The sequence below is a fragment of the Phragmites australis genome, chromosome 22 (assembly GCF_958298935.1).
Source record: "Phragmites australis chromosome 22, lpPhrAust1.1, whole genome shotgun sequence".
Lineage (NCBI taxonomy): Eukaryota > Viridiplantae > Streptophyta > Magnoliopsida > Poales > Poaceae > Phragmites > Phragmites australis.
The window spans coordinates 982,323-1,003,927 of NC_084942.1; the positions used below are offsets into that span (position 1 = coordinate 982,323).

Consider the following 21,605-nt stretch of genomic DNA (forward strand, 5'->3'; position numbering starts at 1 on the left):
AGCGCGCGACGGTAGAGGCCAAGGCCGTGGCTATCGCGCTCGAGTCCTTCCGCCTTTTTGACAACGTTGGGTTCGAGTCCATGGAGCCCGTCTGGCTCCCCGCTAAGGTCGTCTGGCTCCCCGCTAAGGTCGTCGCGCTCTACAACGTCGTCTTCGAGCAGTTTGATGCCAACCACAGCGACGACGTTGATCGCGCCGAGTTCCGTGACGAGATGCACTAAGTTCCGCCTACGAGTGAGGCTGCGGGCAAGCGCACGGGATGAGTGCGATTCGGATGTGGCAAGCGGCGGGGGCGGCCGAACAGAGGGGTCGGGGGTGGCCAAGAAGACGTCTGCTTCAGGACCAGGGTTAAAGTTACCGACCAGAGCTCGGTTACCGAACTCCGACGGTAACTGAAAATTCGCGATAACCGCGGTTACCGGTCAAAAATTCAAAAAAATTCGGAGAAAATTCATTTGGCAAAATTTGAAATTTGGAAAAAAAAAATCACGATTTTAGCCGTTAGGTAACCGGTCGGTTTGGACCGGTTACCGAGCGGTTTTTGCGATTTATCGAGCAGTTTTCTCGAATTTTCCGCATTGTCAGTAACCGCTCGATTTTCTCGATTTATCGAGCGGTTTTCTCGATTTTCAGTGAAGTTCAACAAAAAACCAAAAAAATATCTCAATCTTCTAAAATCAATAACTAATTCATCTGAGCTTCAAATCAAGTGAAACATTTTTTTTTCCTTGTGACATGATCTACATGATAAAAGTATTTATACTTATAAAAAAGTTCAAAATTTTCTATGAGAATTTGTATTTGTTAAACCAAGTTAAATGCATAGTTTACTCTTTGCTAATCCAAAAATTATGAAACTAATTTTGTTAGTCCTCTTACATGATCCTATGTCTTTTAAAAATACATAAACTCATGAATTAGTTATTGTAACATGCATGATTGTGTAAATATGCTGCGACTAGATTAATTCATAACTTACCCATCACACCTCAAAAATTAGTGAAACCACTTTCATTAGCTTATTTATACTATGATTTACGTAGGAAAAATAATAGTAGACATGAAAATGTTAATTACAGTATTGCTTCTTAACATATTCACTTTATGCGTGTGAACTTTGTAAAAATCATAGAGAAATTAATAAAAACTCTAAATAAAGTAAAATCAATTTTAAAGATTCTCTTAAAATACGTTTTACATAAAAAAAATATGTGTTTGCATGTTACACTTTTCCTTAACATGAGTTAATAACTGAGCCCTACGCTTCAATTTTTTTCAAACTTCCTCCCCGTAGAATATGATGCAAACAACATTATTTTTGAAAAAAAAAATTCACATAAGGTCTTAGAATCGTGTCTAGTTTTTTTAAGATTTTTTATTAATTTTTTATTAATTTTTCTAATTTTTTGAATTCAAATTCGGTTACCGTTCGGTTTTTGAAACTGGACCGGACCGAGAAGGTTGGTAACCGCGTTTTTTTGATGGTTACCGTTGCATTTGTGAACCGTGTTCAGGACGGCGTGGATCGAGTTTGGATCGTGTTTGTGCATGTGTTATGGCGGTGGCCTTCGAGTCGTTGTGTTTCCTTGTTACGTAGGTGTTCACCATCATCAGCTACTGTGCTGGCAGCGGAGCTTGCACACCAGAGGCGACCGAGCGGCCTCACGTGGCCGCTCCGGCTCGATTTGAGCCGGCTTAATTTTTGTTTTTTTTTGTTTGGAAGAGGCATCACTTCCGTTGGCTATTATGTACTGTGCAGCCCCCCTCCCCCCTTCCTATTGCAGTGGATGTGGCCATTCAATCAGCCCACGACACGTATCTCGAAGCGTATACACTTGGATTGCATATTTGCATTTTTTAAACCGGACACATGTATTTACAAATACCTGAATTAAAAAACATATAAATAAGAAAACTCCACATGGGAACCCTTTTTCTTTCTATGCCTATACCACAAAAAAGTTGTAGGCCCAGGACCTGCTGAAAGCCCAACCCCCATCACGTGTTTTGACATTGAATTCCCGAGGCAGGCTCCGGTCCATCTGTGGTGGTAGCAGCAGCCCAAGGCCTCTTATTCTAATAAATAAATAAATAATCCTTCTTATTCTAGCTAGGTTAATAAAATTAGGTCACATCGACCTCTTTCTTATTCAAACACAAGTAGCTGGTTTCAAAATCCAGGGATGATCCCTAAAACTAGTACTACTCCTGAGTTAAGTTTTGTCGAGGGTTAATTTCTGATAGTGATTTCGGAGTATGTTAAACAGTGAGTGCGTGAACGGTGTTTCGGAAACACAAAGAGTTGATGAGCTAGTGTTCGGTGAAGCACATGATGAATTATATATGTGACAGAACTCTGAGACGTGAGGAGTTATACAGGTTTAGATCTTCCGAAGGATAATAACTTTATGTCATGTGTGTTGTGTTTATGCAGGATCTAAGTGGGTTATAGAGGTTGTTCTAGCTGATTATCAGGCTTTTTCCCTCCTCCCTTACAAATAGGGTCATCATCCCTTTATATAGTAGAGAGGAGAAAAACTTACATGTAGGTCCAAATAGAGGACTCCTGCTCATCCTAATATCTAACCCAAACCCAAACATCATTACAGAGGACAAAATGTGCATACTTTCCCTGAGGGTTTGATACATCCCCTCGTCGTGCGCTTTAGATCTTTGGCTATCACGTCATCTCGTCCGGGTGCTCTGCCTGCCGCTTGTACGTGGAGTTATCAACTTGCTTGATTGGTATGCTGACACCGTCTTATTTGTTGTGCGACACCGTGCTGTTATGCACTACCCCACCTCTTAGCATTTAATATCACGGGATGGGACACTACACTTCTGTACCGTCCATAACTTTGTTCGTAGGGGAAATCGCATGGGAAGGAAAAAAAAACTTAAGTAGATATTAATAAATATAATTGGACAGTTTGTGTCAGATCTAGTCCTGCAACCAGTGAGACTGGTCGCGGGTTCAGGCGAGATTCCAATGAGACTGGTCGCGTAAGCTTCGTATCGGTCACGAAACTTCTTACCCTAGTCGTGCAACCGACTAATTTTTAAAAAATATACATCCCTGTTTCTTATATTCCTTAGAGACTGTTTTATAAGAGTACCTTTACACTCCATACACCAATAAGCTCGCTCCCTGCATTTGCAGTCTATTATAGGAGTATATTATGGCCTGTTTGGTTTTAGGCCACACTTACCCATCAAACTTGGACGAGCCAATTATTTAACGGAAGAATCGGCCGCGGCGTTTTCTCTCAGCATGAGCGCAAAAATGAACTGGCGTGAGCAAGCCAACCGTTGATTTCAATCCAAATGACTGCGCTCACGCGGGTTAGGTCAATGCCAAAAAATTAGCGGGATGAGCCAGCTCCAAACCAAACAGACCTTCAAATTCCAACACTTGCACATGTCCCGTAATATCTGTCAAATTAAACGAGTCATCTCACTCCGATCACAGTACCAACTGTAGCTTGTGCTGTATTCATCCAAGGCAAGGTCTGTACTTTATATTATACAACCAAACCAGCTCAGTACACTACACTAGAGCACTACTATAATACAGCAGCAGATCACAACTCACATTAGAAGACAAACATACATACGTACACTCTACTCCAGCGCACATGAGCTGTGCTGTGAATAGTGTTGCTGCAGTGACAGCAAGATTCCGCTAGCTACGATGCCAAAGGCACCTTCTAAATGAAAAAGGCAACATGAGAACAACGCAAAGGCCTCCTCCAGCCAAGTAACAAAACCACAACCATGAAAGACTTGTTTGTAAAGGCAAAAGAAACAGAATGGAGCTCCACAGGAGCCTCCTTAATATTCCAAAGCGGCAAGGGTGGCGAACAATAGGAAACGCAGAAAATTCTGTAACGAATTGACACTAGCTTATATCTTCTTTTACTCATCGATAGTCTAGGCACCCTCACTGACAGCTCTACACGAAACATATAATACTTCTAACTAACTTGACAATGGAAGACCAACCCTCAATGCTACCAGTGAAAAAGAGAAAAAATTGGAATTTCTCCAGCAGCGCATTCTTGAATCCATCTGTTTGATTCATATTTACTTTGCTGTATGTTCATAGCTACAATAGGTATACCTTATATAGCTTACTTTTACATGCTTACATTCGGGCCACTGGAAAATGAAACGTGGGAAAATTCAGTATCATCAAAAACTAGAATTTGTAGTGCCAAACAACGGTGATGACACCCTGGTAAGTTTAGAGTCCTGTGTTACTAAGGAAACGAATAGTAATGTCAAACCACCAAGAAAATACAAGTGAAAATTAAATTTGTTTCCCAGAAGATGATGGAAAATTCTCACAGCAAACATACCGGATGTTAAAACAAATGGCAACGAAATCTAAATTATCAAAATCAGAATAATTATCACAACGACTAAATAAGCAACCATATACATCGTCATAACAGGTGTCCAGACACGAGAAGCCAGATGGCACAAAAATGTAATAGAATTCGAACTTAATGAATGAATTTCACCATCAAGGCACCATGCAATGTGCAATGAAAATTACCTCAGCTTTATTGCCAAGCCCATTTCCTTTTGCATACAGTAACCCAAAAATAATAACTGAGGATTCCAAACCTGTCATGACACATGTTTCTCCTCCATTGCCTGCTTGGAGATGAAAGAACTCCCCACATATGAACACAACGACTATGAACATGAACAGTAGCCATTGCTTGCAGTATAAACTTAAGCTTCCAAACAAACCCACCAAAAGAATGTGCCGAACCCTCATGGAGCAGACTCTGAGCTCTGAATTTAGCAGCTCGCATCGCCCTTAGTGATATGGAAAATTTGCTGCCTCAACCAACCGATGGACAATTCCGTCTCTAGCCATCACCATCAAGTCTTTTTGTTACAAGAACTATGCAAAAAGCCCAGAAGGATACTATGCAGCATACTCGTTCTCAATCACCGGTTGTGTCCGTGTCCCCAACGCCACAGGTGCCTGCGTCCGCCCAACCTGCGCCATCCGCAATGTCTCCCCAACCTCTGCATTTCGTTCCATCACCTCTAACTTCTTATCCCTTTTGTACCTCACCAAACACAGCATAAGCGAAGCCAACAATCCCAACGCTATGGCGGCCCCAACAACGCTGACAGCAATCTTCCACACCTTCGAGTTGCCCTTAGCACGACCTCCAGCCGTCGGTATTGGTGGGGCAACTGTGCCAGATGGAGCTGGAGCAGGAGCAATCTCACTGGAGTTCATCACTATGGAGAAGTGGCCTCGGCGATACGTCGAGCACACGTTGGTTGCCTCCAGGTCCTGGAACTGTGGCACACCATCCAAATCAAACCACACACACCGCGGTGCTGAACCGCCTGGCGGCACCGCCCTGACATTGCTGAAACTTACAGAAATCGGACTTCCTGACGTGGCAATGCTCAGCTCACTCAATCCAACAGCCGACAAGTTGGCCGCGTCGTAGACCAGTAGCCCGAGCACCGGCGACAGGTAGGTGTACCCGGGGAGGGGGTAATAGTAGTCTGACCAGTTGCCCAGGTTGTGGTAGACGAGCACCACCCGCTCGACGTGCGGCTGCACGATTACGCCGGTGGGGACGCCGAACTCGAAGTACTGGGCGAAGCCTTTCCGCCGGAGGCTGCCGCTGCGCAGGCGGAGCGCGGAGGCCGCAATGCCGGTGAGGTTGCCAGGCAGAGTGGCGTTGTAGACAATGCCGGTGCGCGGGCGCACGAACGCCCGGAACGCGTAGTCCTGCAGCATTGCGTCGAGGATCCTCGCCGGCGACAGCGGCTGCGCCGCCAATCGAGGGGAGCCCAAGAAGAGTAGCTGGAGGAGGCAGGCACAGATCAAGAAGCCCATATCAGTAGGGGTCAGAGCGGAGAAGCCGGAGAGCCTGCCCACGAAGAGTCAGGACGCTCTCCTCCTCATCTATGACTACCAGGAGCCGTGTCCATACGAGGATCTTGCCCTGGTGTTAATACTTGGAATCAAGGACGGGATTTGGGGTGGAAAAGGCTGGGATCCCCTGCACGGCCGGGCATTTACGCCCGGCAGGGACGAGGTCCAAAAAAGCAGGCGGCTTTGAGCAGAGAAAGAGAGCAGCAATGGCGATGGAAGTTAGGAGGCGAGGAGGAGGGAGACAGATTGGATGGGAAGAAGAAGAAACAAGATTGCAAACCAAGATGGAAAGCCAGAACGAAAGAAAGAAAGAATTGGGAGGATCGGAGCAAACGCAAATCAATCTAGGGGGAATCAGTCCACAGGATTTGGGTGGGGAGGGGATCAAAGCGGCCCACCGCAGGGATGATTGCGACGCGCAGAGTGACGAGAGGGGTTTGGGGATTCGACGCGACTCCGAGTGACGAGGGAGAGTGATGGAGGAAGAGGAGGATGCTTTTTTTTTCCTTTTTCTTTTCTCGCCGAGGGTTTTATTTTTCTTTTCAGGGTTTTTTTTTTACCTAGAAACATTTTTCTAACACAGCTGTCACACCACGCAAGTTACGGATTTGACCCTCTCTGCTGTCCGCATTCGCTGACGAGTGGGACTGGCGTGCCGTTTGCCGCTTTTGGCTTTGTCATGGCCTCTTTCCTAACGTTTGGATTCTTCCGGGGGGCTTTTTTGCAAGTGAAGCTTCTTCTTCACTGTGCAAAGAAGACATACTGACCTGTGGTTGAGTAGAGTTAGAGCTATAAGTATACGAGAGTATTTAGATGAGTTATTTTATTTTTATTTTTATTTAAAAATATATATTTATAATTTTATCGTATCATATAAATTTAAGATCTGATATGAAGCTAGAGTTTAAGCAATACTGCCAATAAGAACAATGAATCGTACCTTCAAAGACCTTAATTACCTTTAGGCCACCACAGAATTTAACCGTGCAAGATCTTAGTTATTCAACTCACCGACATCCTAGCCGGAATATATGTTTATGTGCGAAAATCACATGAACATCATGACGTGATGATGTTTTTTCCTCTTCTTTTTGGCGCTTTGGTTTGCTGAAGAGTGAAGGTAGCTTGCAGTACTCTTTTTTTATCATGACGTGATGATGTTTTGGCCATGACGCAACCTAGTTGGCACTATGTTTGTTTCATTGTTATATTTATTTCAATTCCATGTAGCTTTTTTTTCATTAATTCAGTATTCTCTTAGTGTTCAAGGGACTAAAGACAGCACTATCTGGAAGAAATATATGTAGTGATGTCAGGGGACCATGCATGCATGGTTCATATACGGTTTCCATAAATCATGACATAGTGGTTATCATAAAATGATTGCATTGTGTGAGATGATGATGGTCAAATGAAGCTGGCTTTGCTTGTGTCATCTTGCCACCGTAAGAGAGAAAATCATATGATCATTTTTTAAGTTTGTTTCATGTATTTATGTTTCGTTTATACTCTTTTGTTTTTTGCTGTACGCATCTGAGCTATATAACAGGTGGGTCAATTCTTATACAGTTATATTATTTTGATATAACGATGAAGGTCAATAAATCTTCCGTTATCGAAAAAAAGAGTGTATTACTACACCTCTTTTTAATTCACATTTTTTCTCAGTGTTTTCTTTCCCAATGTTGCAGCTCGACAATTAGTATTTTACAATATCTCCATATAAATATGGTCCTTCACCTGGTCAATTGATACCAAATTATTGTACTAAACAAGAGCAGCTAGTTCTAATGATAGTGACAGTCCAATAAAGGAGGTGGTCATACATGACACAAAAAGGAAAACACTGGTACTACTTTTTTTTTTTTTGCCGATTCTGCTGAATCTTGCTTATACGCAAAACAATAAAAATGAGCATGGTATATCTATAGTAAAAAGAGGTGAAGGACCATATTTGTAAGGGACCAGTTGGCAGATGGGTAGTTTACACCTAGCCCACAACTAGCCTTCAGTAAAGACTGGGATCAGTTAAGCGCCCTATTTTTTAAAATAAAAAGAGTAAATTTTATTTTGTACCATGGATTAGTGCACTTGGTGCACTTTAAACTATATTTAACATTAACTATCACTTTAAACCATAGAATTTGTACTAATCGTTCAATTGTAACATGTCTAAGCAATGGGTCTTTGACCATGTTGCCGTGGCCAGCAAATCCATCATCCTTAGCACCACATATTGTTGCGTACGTATTCTTGTCGCTCATCATACGTTAGCTCGTTGTTGTCGCTACAAATTGAGATATGAACAGAAGGCAACAAACAGACTAGATCACGACGAGTGTTGGGAGATCGCCTATAGGTCAAAACCAGCCCAAATCCTCAACCCCTGTAAACCAAACCCTATAAAAAAAATTCATCAACCCCTGTAAGCCAAGCCCTGAAAAATCTCCAAAGTGATTGGGTTAGGCACAGAGTGCTATTTCTTGCTAAAGCCTTCTTCATGTCTGGCCATTATTCCTTTCCTACTGCCTCTATGGTTGAACTCAATTTGCTGCCATCACTTGACCCAAATCAGGGTGCTCAGAGGGTCTAGGCATCGCAGCTTGCTCCTGGTTGGCTTTGTATCCTGCACTATCGTTGCCAGTCGTCACACACCATCGCTCCTCCCGATCGTGTCTACCATTGTGAGGAACGGTGACGTTCTAAGAGGAGGATAAATTAGGACACTTAGAAACCCAAATCAAATTGGTTCAAAAAATTTCACAAGATAAACCTATCTCAATATATATCTAAATGTCCTCTAAATTTATCTAGTGTATCTACTCTACCACTTAATAGAATTGCAACATACTATAACAAGATAAAGTGTAAGTATGTAAATATAGAAACGTAAATAAAGTAGAGAGATAAACTCTGCACAATGAATTTTTATCTTGTGATATCTATGATATGAATACCATCCTAGTCCACGTTGGAGCTCTACAAAGGATATGCTCCCGGTCGTCAAGTCTCTTTCGGTCATGTCTCTTGAGCTACCAAGTCACCAAGACAAGATCTCAAGCACGATGAGTCACCAAGACAAAGTCTCACCACTAGCCACTCTTCTGATCGCTTGCCGTCGTGATCACTTCAAAGCTTGAGCCACCAAGGAAAGGGTCTCTGCGTCATTATACACATGTCTTGCGTTGCACATCAAATCGGAGGGTCAACAAGCTTGAGCCACCAAGGCCTAAGATACCGACGAGTCACCAAGACTTTAAGGTGCCGACGTACCTCTCGGTACAAACTAGGATCACTCATTGATCCCTTCTTAAAGCTGCAACACTTAGCTACAACTCACTCTAGGTCTATAAGCACTAAATATTATCTAATCTTCTGCTTAATCGGCTTAGATGATCACTTTAAGTATTTTGGTGGCTTGGATGTCTTCTCAAGTATATATGAGTTTTCTCTAAACTCCAACAGTATGTCACACCTTCAAATGACTGAGTGGAGGGGTATTTATAGTCTCAAACTCGCCAACTAGCTATTTTCCCAATGGCTCAGAAAAACTGTTAACACCGGATGATCTGGTGAGGACAATAGTACTAACACCGGATCATTCGGTGAGTACAATCTTAGAAACTAGCTGTTGGAACTCCACTCAATGCCTATATGAACTCCAGACACTATGGTGTACCTTCAAATCCATTACCGGACCTTCCGGTGAGTTATCTTGAGCCATCTGAGCCTCTGTAGCCTCTCTGTGTAAAATGCTCCGGTGCATTCATCCTCAGAGCACCGAACCTTCTGGTGGATTGTTCTTCATTCTTCAACACTTGCAGTCGTCTCTGCAAGAAATACTTCGGTGCTATACTCCGGTGTGTACAAACCAAGCACCGGACCATCCGATGAGTTGATCTTTAATCTTCTACACTTGCATTCTTCTCTACAGAAAATACTTCGGTGTTACCCAGTGCAGATCAACATACTATCCGGTAAGGTCCTCAGCCTTCTCCTCATTTGTCAGAAATACTCCAGCGAATTCATGTCCTATTCACCGTACTATCCGATGAGACTATCAGCCTTTGTACACAATGTTCCGGTGAGTACAAACTCCTCTGCACTAGATCTTCCGTCTTCTTGATATATTGTATCAATAAGATCTACTAATATATATTCTTAACAAACATGTTAGTCCCGATGACTATATTATCATTAATCATTAAAATTATAATTATAATCTAATAGGACCATTTTCACTACAACCATACCTCTACCGTCGCCATCTCAAGTCTCGCCACCTGCACCACCGCTCTCTCCAGCATGTCTGCCTCGCCACCAGGTATTTCCACAATGCTATGTGCCTCTAGTGGGCACAAACTATATGGTTTAGAGTGATACTTGTTGTTAAAAATAGTTCAAAGTACATCAAGTATACTAATACATGATACAAAGTGAAATTTTGCTAAAAAAAAGGTGATGTATACGTCCACTTATTTATGTCTTAGGGTTATTTTCATCTGAGACGGTAGCTATATAACTATGGTACTGTCGTATGAACAAATTAAAACTGATCATAAAATGCACACAAAAGGTAGATGGCAAATTAAAATAAAAAACTTATAAATCCCAATTGATATCATGCGTGCCGGAGCAGAAGGTCCCAATTGATACTATTGCGCCCATCAATAATTTGTGCATCCCCAGTACTTGGATGCGATCTGTATGTTATATTTGTCTTCTTCACCTCGGCATGCTGTCAAGGACCAGCAAATCAATTTCAGCCCAAGGATGTGCTCGTTCAAAGCCAACAAATTAAAGTGAATGAACTTTTGTTTTGAAACAGTAGTGTACGTCCCATTGGTGGTGCTATGATATATTTACTTGTACAGCTGAAGCATGGTGGGATGATCCAAACCGTGAGATGCTGCAGTGAAATGATCAACTGAACCGGTCCTCTCTTTGTCTTGGGAACAATACGATTTGTATATTTGATCCTCTCTTTGTCTTGGGAACAATACGATTTGTATATTTGATCCTCTCTTTGCAGTGAAATGATCAGCTAGCTAGCACGACACGCAGATCATCGACGTGCAGGCAGGTATGCATCTGTTGGGTGGAATGGAAGCTGGAAGAAGCTGCAGCTGGCATTTGTTTTTTTCTTCTCTGTTGATCCAGCCGCTGATATGTCTTGGTTAATTCTGGCCTAGAAAATGGCAACTACATTCACCAATACCCCAAAGACCAAAGTAGCCTAGCCCTAGCCTGCACTGCACTGCACTGGTTATGTCTTTTGTGGGATCTTCACCTAACAAGCAGAGCGGCATATCTCATGATCATGGCATGTTCTATCTATCCCCTCCCCTTGATGATTAACTCACCAACGGTTTGGTAGGTGGACGCAGCAGCACGGGAGGGACAGGATCATCTCCAGCAGCCTGCCAGGAGAAGCATTCTTTCTTTCTTTCTTAATGCAACGCATCGACAGGAATTCGAGATGGTACCAGTAATGCTTGGCTTATACCGCAACACCCTGCTGATTACCTCCTTGTCCATCGGTGAAGATCATAGAAACAGGTGAACAAGTTACGCAGGTTCAGAGTCAGAAAATGCTCATAACATCTCTGCATGCGTATGAGAAAAGGCAAACGCATGCATTCGCAGCATTGCTTCGCTGCGTGTGGAAAAGGCATTTGCCATGTAGAAAGGTTTTCTTGTCACCACCATTGTTCACAACATAACACAACACGTACCGGGTTTCAAATCTTTGTCCGCACCGCACTTGCCATGGAAGATGTACACCCACTCAAAGTGCTCTTCATTTTATCTATTCACAACAGTCAAATTCACAAATATTTACATGCGAATCAAACCATATGCTCTCCCTAATCACACGAGTCAGTTTCATCAAAACCTGGCTTGGAAACCAAGCTATGCACTTTATACAAAATCAGAAACATGTATCTACATAACAGCAGGAAACCGGTGTGGACAAAGAATGGACAAAAATTTATGCACACAAACTTTAAAACCAAACCAGTTGAAATCCCAAACAAGACGGCAAGTCACATGCGTCAAGCTGTGTCAGATGCTGATGCATTTGGCTTTGAGGCGTTATTCGGTGAACCAGCAACACTACAAGAATTGCTGGATTCGGGGGATGATTGTTCAGTTGGGCTGAGGTTTGGTGATTCTGGCCTGGAGGGAACATGGGAGAGTTCTTCATGAGCTGAATTTTCTTCAATCACAGCTAACATATTTCCAGTGTAGATGAGATTGATGTCCTCTTCTGGGTCACCGTCTTCCACGTCGCCATCATCCAAGGAGACAACGTCATTGGTGGTGAATTGATGAAACTCTACTATCTCGCGCAGGAAGCGGTTTTCACGGGCATATGTGGAATTTTCCTGTGCCAGCCTTGATTTCTCGGACAGTAATGTCTCCAGCTGCACACGAATCTGTTTCAACAATGGGTTGTTCAGAAAGACTATTTCAGTATATCTTGGACAGAACAGATTATACTTATCAGTTCACAAGGACAACACCATGTTGTATATGACACATTTCAAAGGATGCAGTGAAACTCTTTAAATGTAGTTAAGAACCAGCTGACAGTACCAACAGTCAATAGCTTATTTGAAATGAGATATCATAGCATCTAGTATACTTTCATATAAATCAAGTCAACCACACTAAATTTATGCAATGCTGAGTCTTGAAAATAAGAAATGTACTGAAAAGTGAACATTGATGCAAGTGTTCAGAAACAGAATGAACAATGACAGAAAATTCTATAATTAATTTTCAAGAATCACTGATAATATCTTATCAGCTTCATGATGAGTTATAACTCATTCACTATTCTTGATGTAGTAGAAAATCAAGATGTATGTAATTCATGAAGAAAACTTCAACAAATAAGTTTAAGGAGCTAACTGGATCAGAAAGAGTACCAACTCGTCATCCTCTTCAGTTTTGCTCCCTTTCTGCTTTGTTTCTCGCAAGATCTTGTTCTCGTCTTCTAGCTGAGCACATCTCTGCTTTGCAAAAGCTAGATCAGCTTTAACAGATTTTAGTTCACGGAGTAGTAGTTTTGCTTTAGCAGACATTGCATTAGCAACCTGAAACAATTTGTAGGGGCGAAAGAAAGGTATCATTGCAGGCAGGTACGACAAGAAGAAGCATCTCTTTACTTATCTGAAGCATTGATATAACAACGGTGAAAAGGAGAAATTTGCTTATTCTCAACCACAGAATTATCTTTTGAGGAACACAGGAGCTCAGCTTATTCATTGTAACCAGAGAAAAGAGCTTTAGAGTGCCAATAGGACGGTCACAATACTTGTATTCAATTACACTAGAAATCGTAAGATGACATTATGCAATTTCAGCAGGCAGCCGTGTCAATTCTTGACCATACTAACAATCATAAGGCCCGTGACCAAGAACTTACAACTTAGTAAAGGTCAAAGGAACTAGAAATATTTCTCAGCAGAAAATACAAATATCCATATGGTTTCCTTTATTTATACTGAGAATTAATGTTGTCCCCATTTCATAAGACTAGAAAACCTAAACTTAGATGTTGAACTGGCAATAGAAGGACCACTAAATGTTGCAGGTTTTTCCATATTAAAGGAACTCTAGTTTCTCTGCGTAGAGCTTTCCAAAATCAAGAGGTAAAAATAACATATTTGTCATCCAGATATAAGCATGTGGCACCTTACATTGCGAGAAGCTTTCAATTGAGTCTCTTGGGCTGCAGATTCAGCTTGATCCAATGAGAGATTAGGAGTGCTGAGTGTATCTACTACTGAATTCGGCATATAAGAACTTGAACTAGCAGGCTTCCTTCTAATTTGAATTTTCTTTGTTTCCTCAATAATACTGGATGTCTTATTATCCACAATTGTGAGTCCTTCCTGTTAAACAATGAAAGCAACAATTCGTTATGACAACCAACGAGATACTTAAGAAAAGGAAATCCCACGAGGATCCAGAGAGGCAACAGCCAGAGGGGTAGAATTTAGAAATGACGCCAGAGGGTTATGCAATTAAAAGTGCTAAAAGAAAAGGAGCTGCACAGAGCTAAGTAAAATACATTACTTCCAAAGCATTTCTGATTCTTCCACTAAGTTGGTTGACAGAAGCAGAAAGAGCCTCCGGCCTGATTTGAGATGCAGCCTCTCCTGTTTTCCAGTTGTTTTCAAATGACCAACGAGATTGAGGAGCCTGAAATTACAAAAAATGGCAAGGGATGTAAACAGAAATGCAGCTTGGTACATTACCAAAGTGACAAGGCCATACACCAAAAGTTCTCTTGTGATAATCTGTACACGCTTGCTGCCTCACCTGAGTTCCATTGGATGAACCAGTGTTACTACGGGGCTGGTCTTTTCTGAAGTCCTCAAACTTATGCGCCACACGGTCCTCATCAAGAATTCCCTTGGCTTTCCTTGCCAAAGTTTCCCACAATCCAAGCTTGGGTTCGTTTACGCTTTTAATCGATGTGTAACTGTATGATGAAGCAGAATCCTATAAAGACAAATTAGCATACCTTATCATGTGTTAGGACTTGCCTAAAAAAGATATCATGTGTTAGGACTTGCCTAAAAAAGATATCATGTGTTAGGACTTGGGAACTCTTGCTATTTGCCTACCGTTAGTGCTGTGATAGGAACAAGCCAATGGTGCGTATCATTATCCAGAAGGAAAAAAACAATTGTGCATATCTTGATCACCACAAAGTACATGTGTCATGACTTAGAAAATCCAATTTATGTTTTTTCCGATAAAAGAAGATTTATTGACTGCCATCGTTACATGGAGATGATACCATAAAATGGTCCTTTAGGCACTAGTAGTAATCCACAGCCATTTATGACATACTAAAACTCTACACGATGGTCCTTGATGAAGCAAGATGCGTATTTTCTTTTTCTGCTTATTTCATTCGTGAACATGGCAACGGAAAGCTTAATCGGACTTGGATTCGGGCAGCAGCAACCTCGAATCGGCGATCACGAAATGGCACGGCACGCTGGAAGCCTACAACCAAGACGCAGGGAGAGAGAAACGAGGGTTAGGAGTGCGTGCCTGGGGATAGGAGCTCCGGCGATCGTCGGCGGGGCCCTGCTTCCGGCGGTACGCCATGGGGATCGACCGGGGAGAGCGAGGAGGCTGGCGCCCTGTACACACCAGACCACAATCCGTACGGGCCAGCGACAGGAGAAGCGAAACACGGTGGAGCAACCAACTCCTCTTTCGCCGTCGGCGGCGTAGCAAGTTCGCCACCAACTGATTCTCCGGGGGGACAAAAAATAGAGAGGAAGGCTGGCGACAGCGTGGCTGGCCCTCACCAACACCAATCCAACCTGGACACTCTGGGCTGGGCTGGGCTGGTATGGGCTAGGATGGGCTGGTCTGGGCTGGGCTAGTATGGGCTGGTCTGGTCTGGGCTGGCCTAGTATGGGCTGGGCTGGGCTAGGATGGGCTGAGTTCGAGTGTATGGGCCGGCTCTAGCGGGCTAGTCCCAAGTTGGCCTTCGATAATCCTTCTCCTTTTCCTGTCGCGAATGGGATGGGAGGACTCGACTCGAAGCAGAGGAGAGAGTAAGGTCACTGACACGTGGGGTCCTCTGGGAAATGGTCCCACCTTTCAGTGACCACATCACATGACTTTAACGTCGGAGGATCTCGTCGCGCGAGAGAGAGAGGAGAGAGGAGAGAGCTTTGGCTGCTGTCTTGACAAATCTTGGTGAACCCAACCACCCTCTCCTTCCTTCCTTCTCCCCAATCCGGCACAGTGCTCTCGTCCTCCGTTGTCTCCTTGGCAGGTTCGGCTGAATGATCTGCGATTTCCTTCTCATCGAGGTCGCGGTTCCTGGTGAGGAAGCTCCCTCCTGCCCTAGGTTTTTCAACTTGTTAATTTTTCTCAAATCTTCCCTTCCCTCATCGACGGCTGGCTCCCGCTCCTAGTCTTGCATAGGCGCAAGCTCTTCTCGGTGAAAGGCTGATGATTCTCCTGCTGCTACTTCCATTCAATCGCGCTCTTAAAAATAGAACTGTCCTGTGTCCATTTTATTTTATTGAGCCTCAGTGATGTGCTGAATCCAACATCCCGAGCTGTGTGATGTGAAGCCCGATGGCTTTTACTGTTTCTATCTGAGGTGATTCCGGCAACGCCCGCCGGAGCACTATTATGCCTGACTGTTCCCCGGATGGAACTCATTCGGTGTGATTGATTAGGCTACGCCTCTTCACTTTGTGCATAGTCTTGGGTGCTATAATGGTCAAATACTTGCTTAATTTTGTTGGTGGATGCTTCTTTTTTTTTCTATGTTGAATTAGGGCTCGAGGCTCGCTGATCACGCATGTTTGCTCAATTGAACAAATTATAGGTTACATTATGGTTGATAATTTGGTTGTATATGCTTATGAATCTGATTTGATTCTATGGTTATCATGTCCATCTGATTTAGCATGTGCGGCATGAAACAGTTCAGTGCATCTTCTTTCTTTTCTTAATAACTGATCCAATCGCTTTCGTTCCTTTGGCAGGTTCACACCTAGGGAAAACTATTGTGCTGTTTTTATCAGTGCATGTCACGAGCAACTGATCCAGTTCATGTCTGAAGTTGAGTTCACATTTGTTCTATTCCCTGGCAGACAAATTTCAGTATCTCAGATTTACTAGTACTAGATATCCATGTCTGACAATCTAAGTCATTCCAGCAACTATGCGATCCTTGCCACTCAGCCAGATGTGCAATGCCTAGTTTGCACAAGACCTTTTACTCTAGATACTGAGGTGACCGATAGCTTTGAAGCTTTAGCCATATGCAGGGAGTGCAAGATGACTGTGCTTTGTGACAACAACAACAACAACAACAACAGAGATGAGACTACCAGCACTTATCGAGAAAGAAGACGAAGAAGGCCAAGATCCAGGGCTGCAAGGCACGAACCCTTTGGGGACACTTTCTCACAGCAGTTCTCCCAGTTGATCAACTTAGCTAGACAAGGTCATGAAGCAGATATCGATTCTCCGACAGTTCCGAATCAGCATGCATCTTATAGTTCTACGCCAAACCGATCCCAAAGATGGCATGCTTCAGATGATGAGAGCGATGGTCTCAATTATGTCGATTCTGTGTTTGGTGAAATTGAATCAAACATCAGTTTTGGTGACTATGGTGGGGAATCAGATGCTTCTCTTGATCAACACACCACAATGGGCAGGGAGACTGTCATTCAGCTTGACAGTGAGAGCTACATGAACACAGATACATATATTGATCCCATGAATGCTGGAATGGACCGGTGGGATTCAGATGACCAAGAAGATGATGAAGATGAGCAATCAGAAGAGTCTGATTTTGATGAAGCAGTTGACACCATGCAGCAGCGCCGGCAGCAATGGCACAACATTGCCCCAAGTGGACTGAACGAGCAGGGAACTGAAGATGTTGTATGGACTTGGAGAACAGCAGGAAGTCGACTAAACATGACTAATTTGAGGGAAGACACGGAAGGGCCAGAAATCAGGAGACTTTTTATTGGTAATCCTGGTGATTATGTCGAAATGCTTCTTGAGCAATTTGCTGAGGACAACAATACCAGAAGAGGAGTTCCACCTGCAGCGACATCCTTTGTTGAAAATCTTCCATCTGTGGTTATCTCCACAAGCCATGAGACAAACGGTGGCGTGTCCTGTCCAGTCTGCAAAGATCACATGCCTATCAGAACTATAGCAAAACAGCTACCATGCATGCATCTATATCATCCATCGTGCATCTTGCCATGGCTTAGTTCTAGGAATACATGTCCAGTCTGCCGATATGAGCTTCCTACAGATGACCCAGAATATGAGAGGTCCAAGCAAGCCACAACCAATGAGAGAGGCATCCATGGGGTGGATCACGCCCATCCGCAGGAAACTGTTGAAGAAATTTCTGATGAACCTGAGGTTGAAGGAACTTTTAATACACACAGTGGTACAATGGAAGAGACTAATACGAGTGAACATGCTGTTCATGCTTCGCAGCAGCCAAATGGAGCACGCAGGCGTCATAGATGGCTGTTTATTGCTGCAGCTCCAGTTGTATCCCTTGTCAGTTTAGCTCTAGTTTTGTGCTTCACCAACCCTGCTAGCGATGTTAGAAGGCAACTGTGCCGTAGATCCCTGAGTACCACTGGAGCCCATGTAGACAGAAGTAGTAGTTGGTGGTCTATGTTTTAAGTATCCAGTACATACTTGCTGATACCAAATTGCTGAGTGATGGCGCGTGGTTGTTGCCAGTGTTGTATGTGAAAGGGTTCAAGTTTGATTTGAAGTTCAAACTTTGTGTTTACCGACGTGATCCGTTGAGGTGTTCTTGTGACCAAGTTCAGAAACCTATTTCTTCAATAGCTTTGCTCAAAGATCGTACTGATGCTGGTCGTTGTTCATCTGTTGCCTGTGTGTGATTGCCGGGAGGGGGAAGGAAGCCAACTGGGAAAAGGGGTCGGTTTGGGTCTTAGCTCAAAGTAGTGGCGGCTTAGACCTAGGTTGGGCTCAAGAAAAAAAAGTTGGTTGGCCCTCAAAGCTAATCTAAATATTATTTATTCTTATTTTAAACATTTAATTAAGGTATTTTTACTATTTGTGACTCATCGAATAAAAAAAATACAACCAAAAAATAACTTTTCGACTTCTAAGGCATTGATAATGCTTCCTAGGCGCTATATCCTGCAAAAGCCCAATTGTTTAAGTCTATTTCTAGCTTCTGTTTCTATCAGAAACTTGAAGTACAAACACAAAATTTATTAAAAAGAATCAGAAGTTTATTTTTGAGAAAATAAATTAAAAACTGATAAACTAGCTAAGAGTATTTATTTTTAAGAAGTTGTGTGCTAAGAAGTTAAAAAATTATTATAAAAATCAACCGCTAAAATCAAAAACAATTTTTCAAAAAATCAAAAATATTTTTTTCAGAAAAATCAAAAACATAATTTTTCAAAAAAGCTAAAAATAAAAAGTCAAACAAATAGGCCCTTAATCTTTTGTGCAACCGAAGCTCGGACAGTTCCTTTCTTTGCGCTTCCGTTTGCACATGACTCTTGTTTGCTGCTTACACGAGTAGAGAGACAGATAACTTGTGTTTGCTCTACAAGAGAAGAGGAGCAACCTGCATATCATCCATGAATCCATCCATCCATCCTGTTTATGTACATGATCATCATACAGCCAGTAAGGAAGAATCTGTAACGCATCAAAGGAAGAAGAATGCCGACGGCTCACGGCTGCCACCAAACAAGCTTGCGTAACCAAGAGAACAAGAGATGCGGCAAGGGCGAGGCAATCAACGACGACCGGCTGCAGACGATCAGAGCTTGGTGCGGTCGTGGCACTCCTGGCTGCGCACCGCCATCTCCGCCACGCCGAAGACGAAGCTGCAGTCGGAGTAGGCCACCGCGTGGCGCTTGAAGAGGCCGAAGATGGTGACCCTCCCGGGGATCCTGGTGCTGGCCTCCATGGGCAAGGACCCGCTCTCCACGTCCGCCACCAGCTGCGACACGTCGGCCGCCAGCCGGTCCGCCTGCACCGTCAGCGCCAGCCGCACCTCCCCGTCGCCCTTGCTGGGGATGCGGCCCGGGTCGATCTCCGCCTCGCCCACCTTGGAACCGCGGTAGGTGAGGTCGGTGTGGCCCCCGGAGGGGTAGGAGAAGGAGGCCGGGTTGGGGTTGTGCACGGCGACGGTGAGGAGCAGGGTGATGTTGAGCTGGAGGGAGAAGGCGGGGAAGGTGAGGCGCGGGGCGACGCCGGCGAGGCGGGTGGAGACGAGGCGCGTGGTGGGGTCGCGCACGCGGAGGACGGTGAGGAAGAGGACGAGCAGGGTGACGGCGAGGGCGAGCAGGACGGCCAGGGTGACGAGGAGGCACACGCAGAGGCAGCGGTTGCGGGGGTTGCGCGTTGGTGGGGGCTTGGAGGCGGCGGTGTGGGTGGGGAGGCCGCTGCCGTTGCCGTGGGTGGAGGAGGCCATTGCGGTTGATTGATTCGGGGCGCGGGGCGTGCGTGGGCTTCAGGTTTGGGTGGACGCTGTGCTGTGCTGTGCTATGCTACGAGAGACGAAGCGTGCGGTGCGAAGGAAATGAAATCGGGAGGGGAGGGGAAGGAAGTTAATGCGGCGGAGCGGAGGGAGGGAGAGGGGAGGTTGGGGGCGGGCGGGCCTCATTGATTGTTTGATTGCAGGCACAGGCGCCTGCCTTGGTTGACGGCCACGGCCCAAAGGAGGGATGCATGGAGACTGGAGAGAGGGATGTTGGACCATCCGGCGCGGCGCCACCGGCCATGCCAAACTGCCGATGCAGTTGCGTTTCACTTTTGTTCCTCTTCTCTTCTCTGCTCCCCCGGACACGTGGATCCCCCAACTTAGCTTCCTGTACGCCCACTGACACATAGGACAATACCTATGCAGTAAGTCGGAGGTTCCGCGTCCCTCCTCCGGAGCCACCTAGAATGACAGCTGCTGCCTCTAGCGTCTTGTTGGAATGGAAACCAACATACCAACATATTAATATTAGTTACCACTTGAATCTATCAGACAAAATACCACACTTAGGTTTAATTTAATTAGTAGATAAAATCATCGTCATGAACTTAAAAAATTAGCATAATCATATAACAGTAGTATATATAACTATGCTATATATATATCTTTAATATACCATATGACAGAATTAATAGAATAATAAGCATGGCGACGTGAGAAAATAAGATATTTGATCACAGTGAACGTAACAATCAGCAACAAGAGGTGTACATGCTCTTGCGACGATAGTGTAGCAAACGATGACAAAGACAAATATAGAGGAACTAGATTGTGAGCAGTCACGACAAATACTTTTTAAAAACTTATTCATCCTCTTCTAATGCAGGATCTTAAGCACGATGAGTTTCAAAACCCTCTTCTCCCAATAGTTGATGAGCACAGGTGTAACAGGAATCATCTACCTATGGTGGCACAACACTGAGGGAGAGATAAAAATCCTAACTATTGTATGCCTTGTGGTAACAACAAGTAGATATATAGAGATAAAATCATATGATTCAGATATGCCGCGATTAAACTCTTAACGGACACCATCTCCCTATGTTGACCACTCTCCCACGCATCTCATAATACTATCTATGCGTCCTGTTACTCAGTTACTTGATGCAACTCCTGTCATGGCAGTTACCAACGGCATGGTGGTTAGCTGTCTACTCAAGTTTTTTTACTCAAACTAAATCTTGATAATCCGCTAAAAACAACTAAATTTTGATAAACATGCATCACAACTCAAACCGGTACTCATGTAACACGATGCGGTGCAGCCTCGCTGGTCCAAAGGGGATCAATTCCAGGCGGCAAAGCGTCCCTGTCGGAATCCATCCGCAGTTGAGCACACTTTTCTTCCTTGCTGTCTGTTGGACGTCACCATCCAACACTACTGCTTACTCGTATTCTGGTGTCATGTTTCCACGCTCGTCCATATCCAAGTGGACGGCTCCTCCATTCCGGTCCACTCGCTCTCTTGTCTTCTTAACAAGTGCCTCTTCCAGCATCCACCAGAACAACACACGATAGCTACAAATAATTACCAATCCATCATTCTAAGCTACAAGTTTGCTTTCTCTACACTCCATACAACTCTTTCAACGATTAACAAATACATCTAGGATA

General features: G+C 43.9%; 4 protein-coding genes across 6 annotated transcripts; 1 reads left to right on the top strand and 3 right to left on the bottom strand.

The window, feature by feature from the left end:
- Nucleotides 1-4,362: 4,362 nt before the first annotated feature.
- On the bottom strand, nucleotides 4,363-6,439 carry LOC133904236 (uncharacterized). The gene has a single exon (XM_062345695.1). It carries the CDS (start codon nucleotides 5,876-5,878, stop codon nucleotides 4,940-4,942), a length of 939 nt encoding a protein of 312 aa, XP_062201679.1. The 5' UTR covers nucleotides 5,879-6,439; the 3' UTR covers nucleotides 4,363-4,939.
- A 5,257-nt stretch (nucleotides 6,440-11,696) lies between these two features.
- Nucleotides 11,697-15,586, bottom strand: LOC133905542 (uncharacterized). 3 transcript variants are annotated; one of them, XM_062347360.1, is made up of 6 exons: nucleotides 14,996-15,586; nucleotides 14,252-14,434; nucleotides 14,006-14,131; nucleotides 13,627-13,821; nucleotides 12,853-12,936; nucleotides 11,697-12,357 (listed from the first exon to the last, which is right to left on the bottom strand). In XM_062347360.1, exons 1-6 carry the CDS (start codon nucleotides 15,050-15,052, stop codon nucleotides 11,974-11,976), a joined length of 1,029 nt encoding a protein of 342 aa, XP_062203344.1. In that variant the 5' UTR covers nucleotides 15,053-15,586; the 3' UTR covers nucleotides 11,697-11,973. The 3 variants fall into 3 exon arrangements, with proteins under 3 accessions (XP_062203344.1, XP_062203343.1, XP_062203345.1); XM_062347359.1 differs by having other exon boundaries at nucleotides 12,853-13,020; XM_062347361.1 differs by having other exon boundaries at nucleotides 12,113-12,357; nucleotides 12,836-13,020.
- A 37-nt stretch (nucleotides 15,587-15,623) lies between these two features.
- LOC133905541 (uncharacterized) lies at nucleotides 15,624-18,255 on the top strand. The gene is made up of 2 exons (XM_062347358.1): nucleotides 15,624-15,784; nucleotides 16,459-18,255. Exon 2 carries the CDS (start codon nucleotides 16,607-16,609, stop codon nucleotides 18,137-18,139), a length of 1,533 nt encoding a protein of 510 aa, XP_062203342.1. The 5' UTR covers nucleotides 15,624-15,784; nucleotides 16,459-16,606; the 3' UTR covers nucleotides 18,140-18,255.
- A 780-nt stretch (nucleotides 18,256-19,035) lies between these two features.
- On the bottom strand, nucleotides 19,036-20,217 carry LOC133905543 (uncharacterized). The gene has a single exon (XM_062347362.1). The coding sequence runs from the start codon at nucleotides 19,920-19,922 to the stop codon at nucleotides 19,266-19,268; it is 657 nt and encodes a 218-aa protein (XP_062203346.1). The 5' UTR covers nucleotides 19,923-20,217; the 3' UTR covers nucleotides 19,036-19,265.
- Between the last annotated feature and the right edge of the window lie 1,388 nt (nucleotides 20,218-21,605).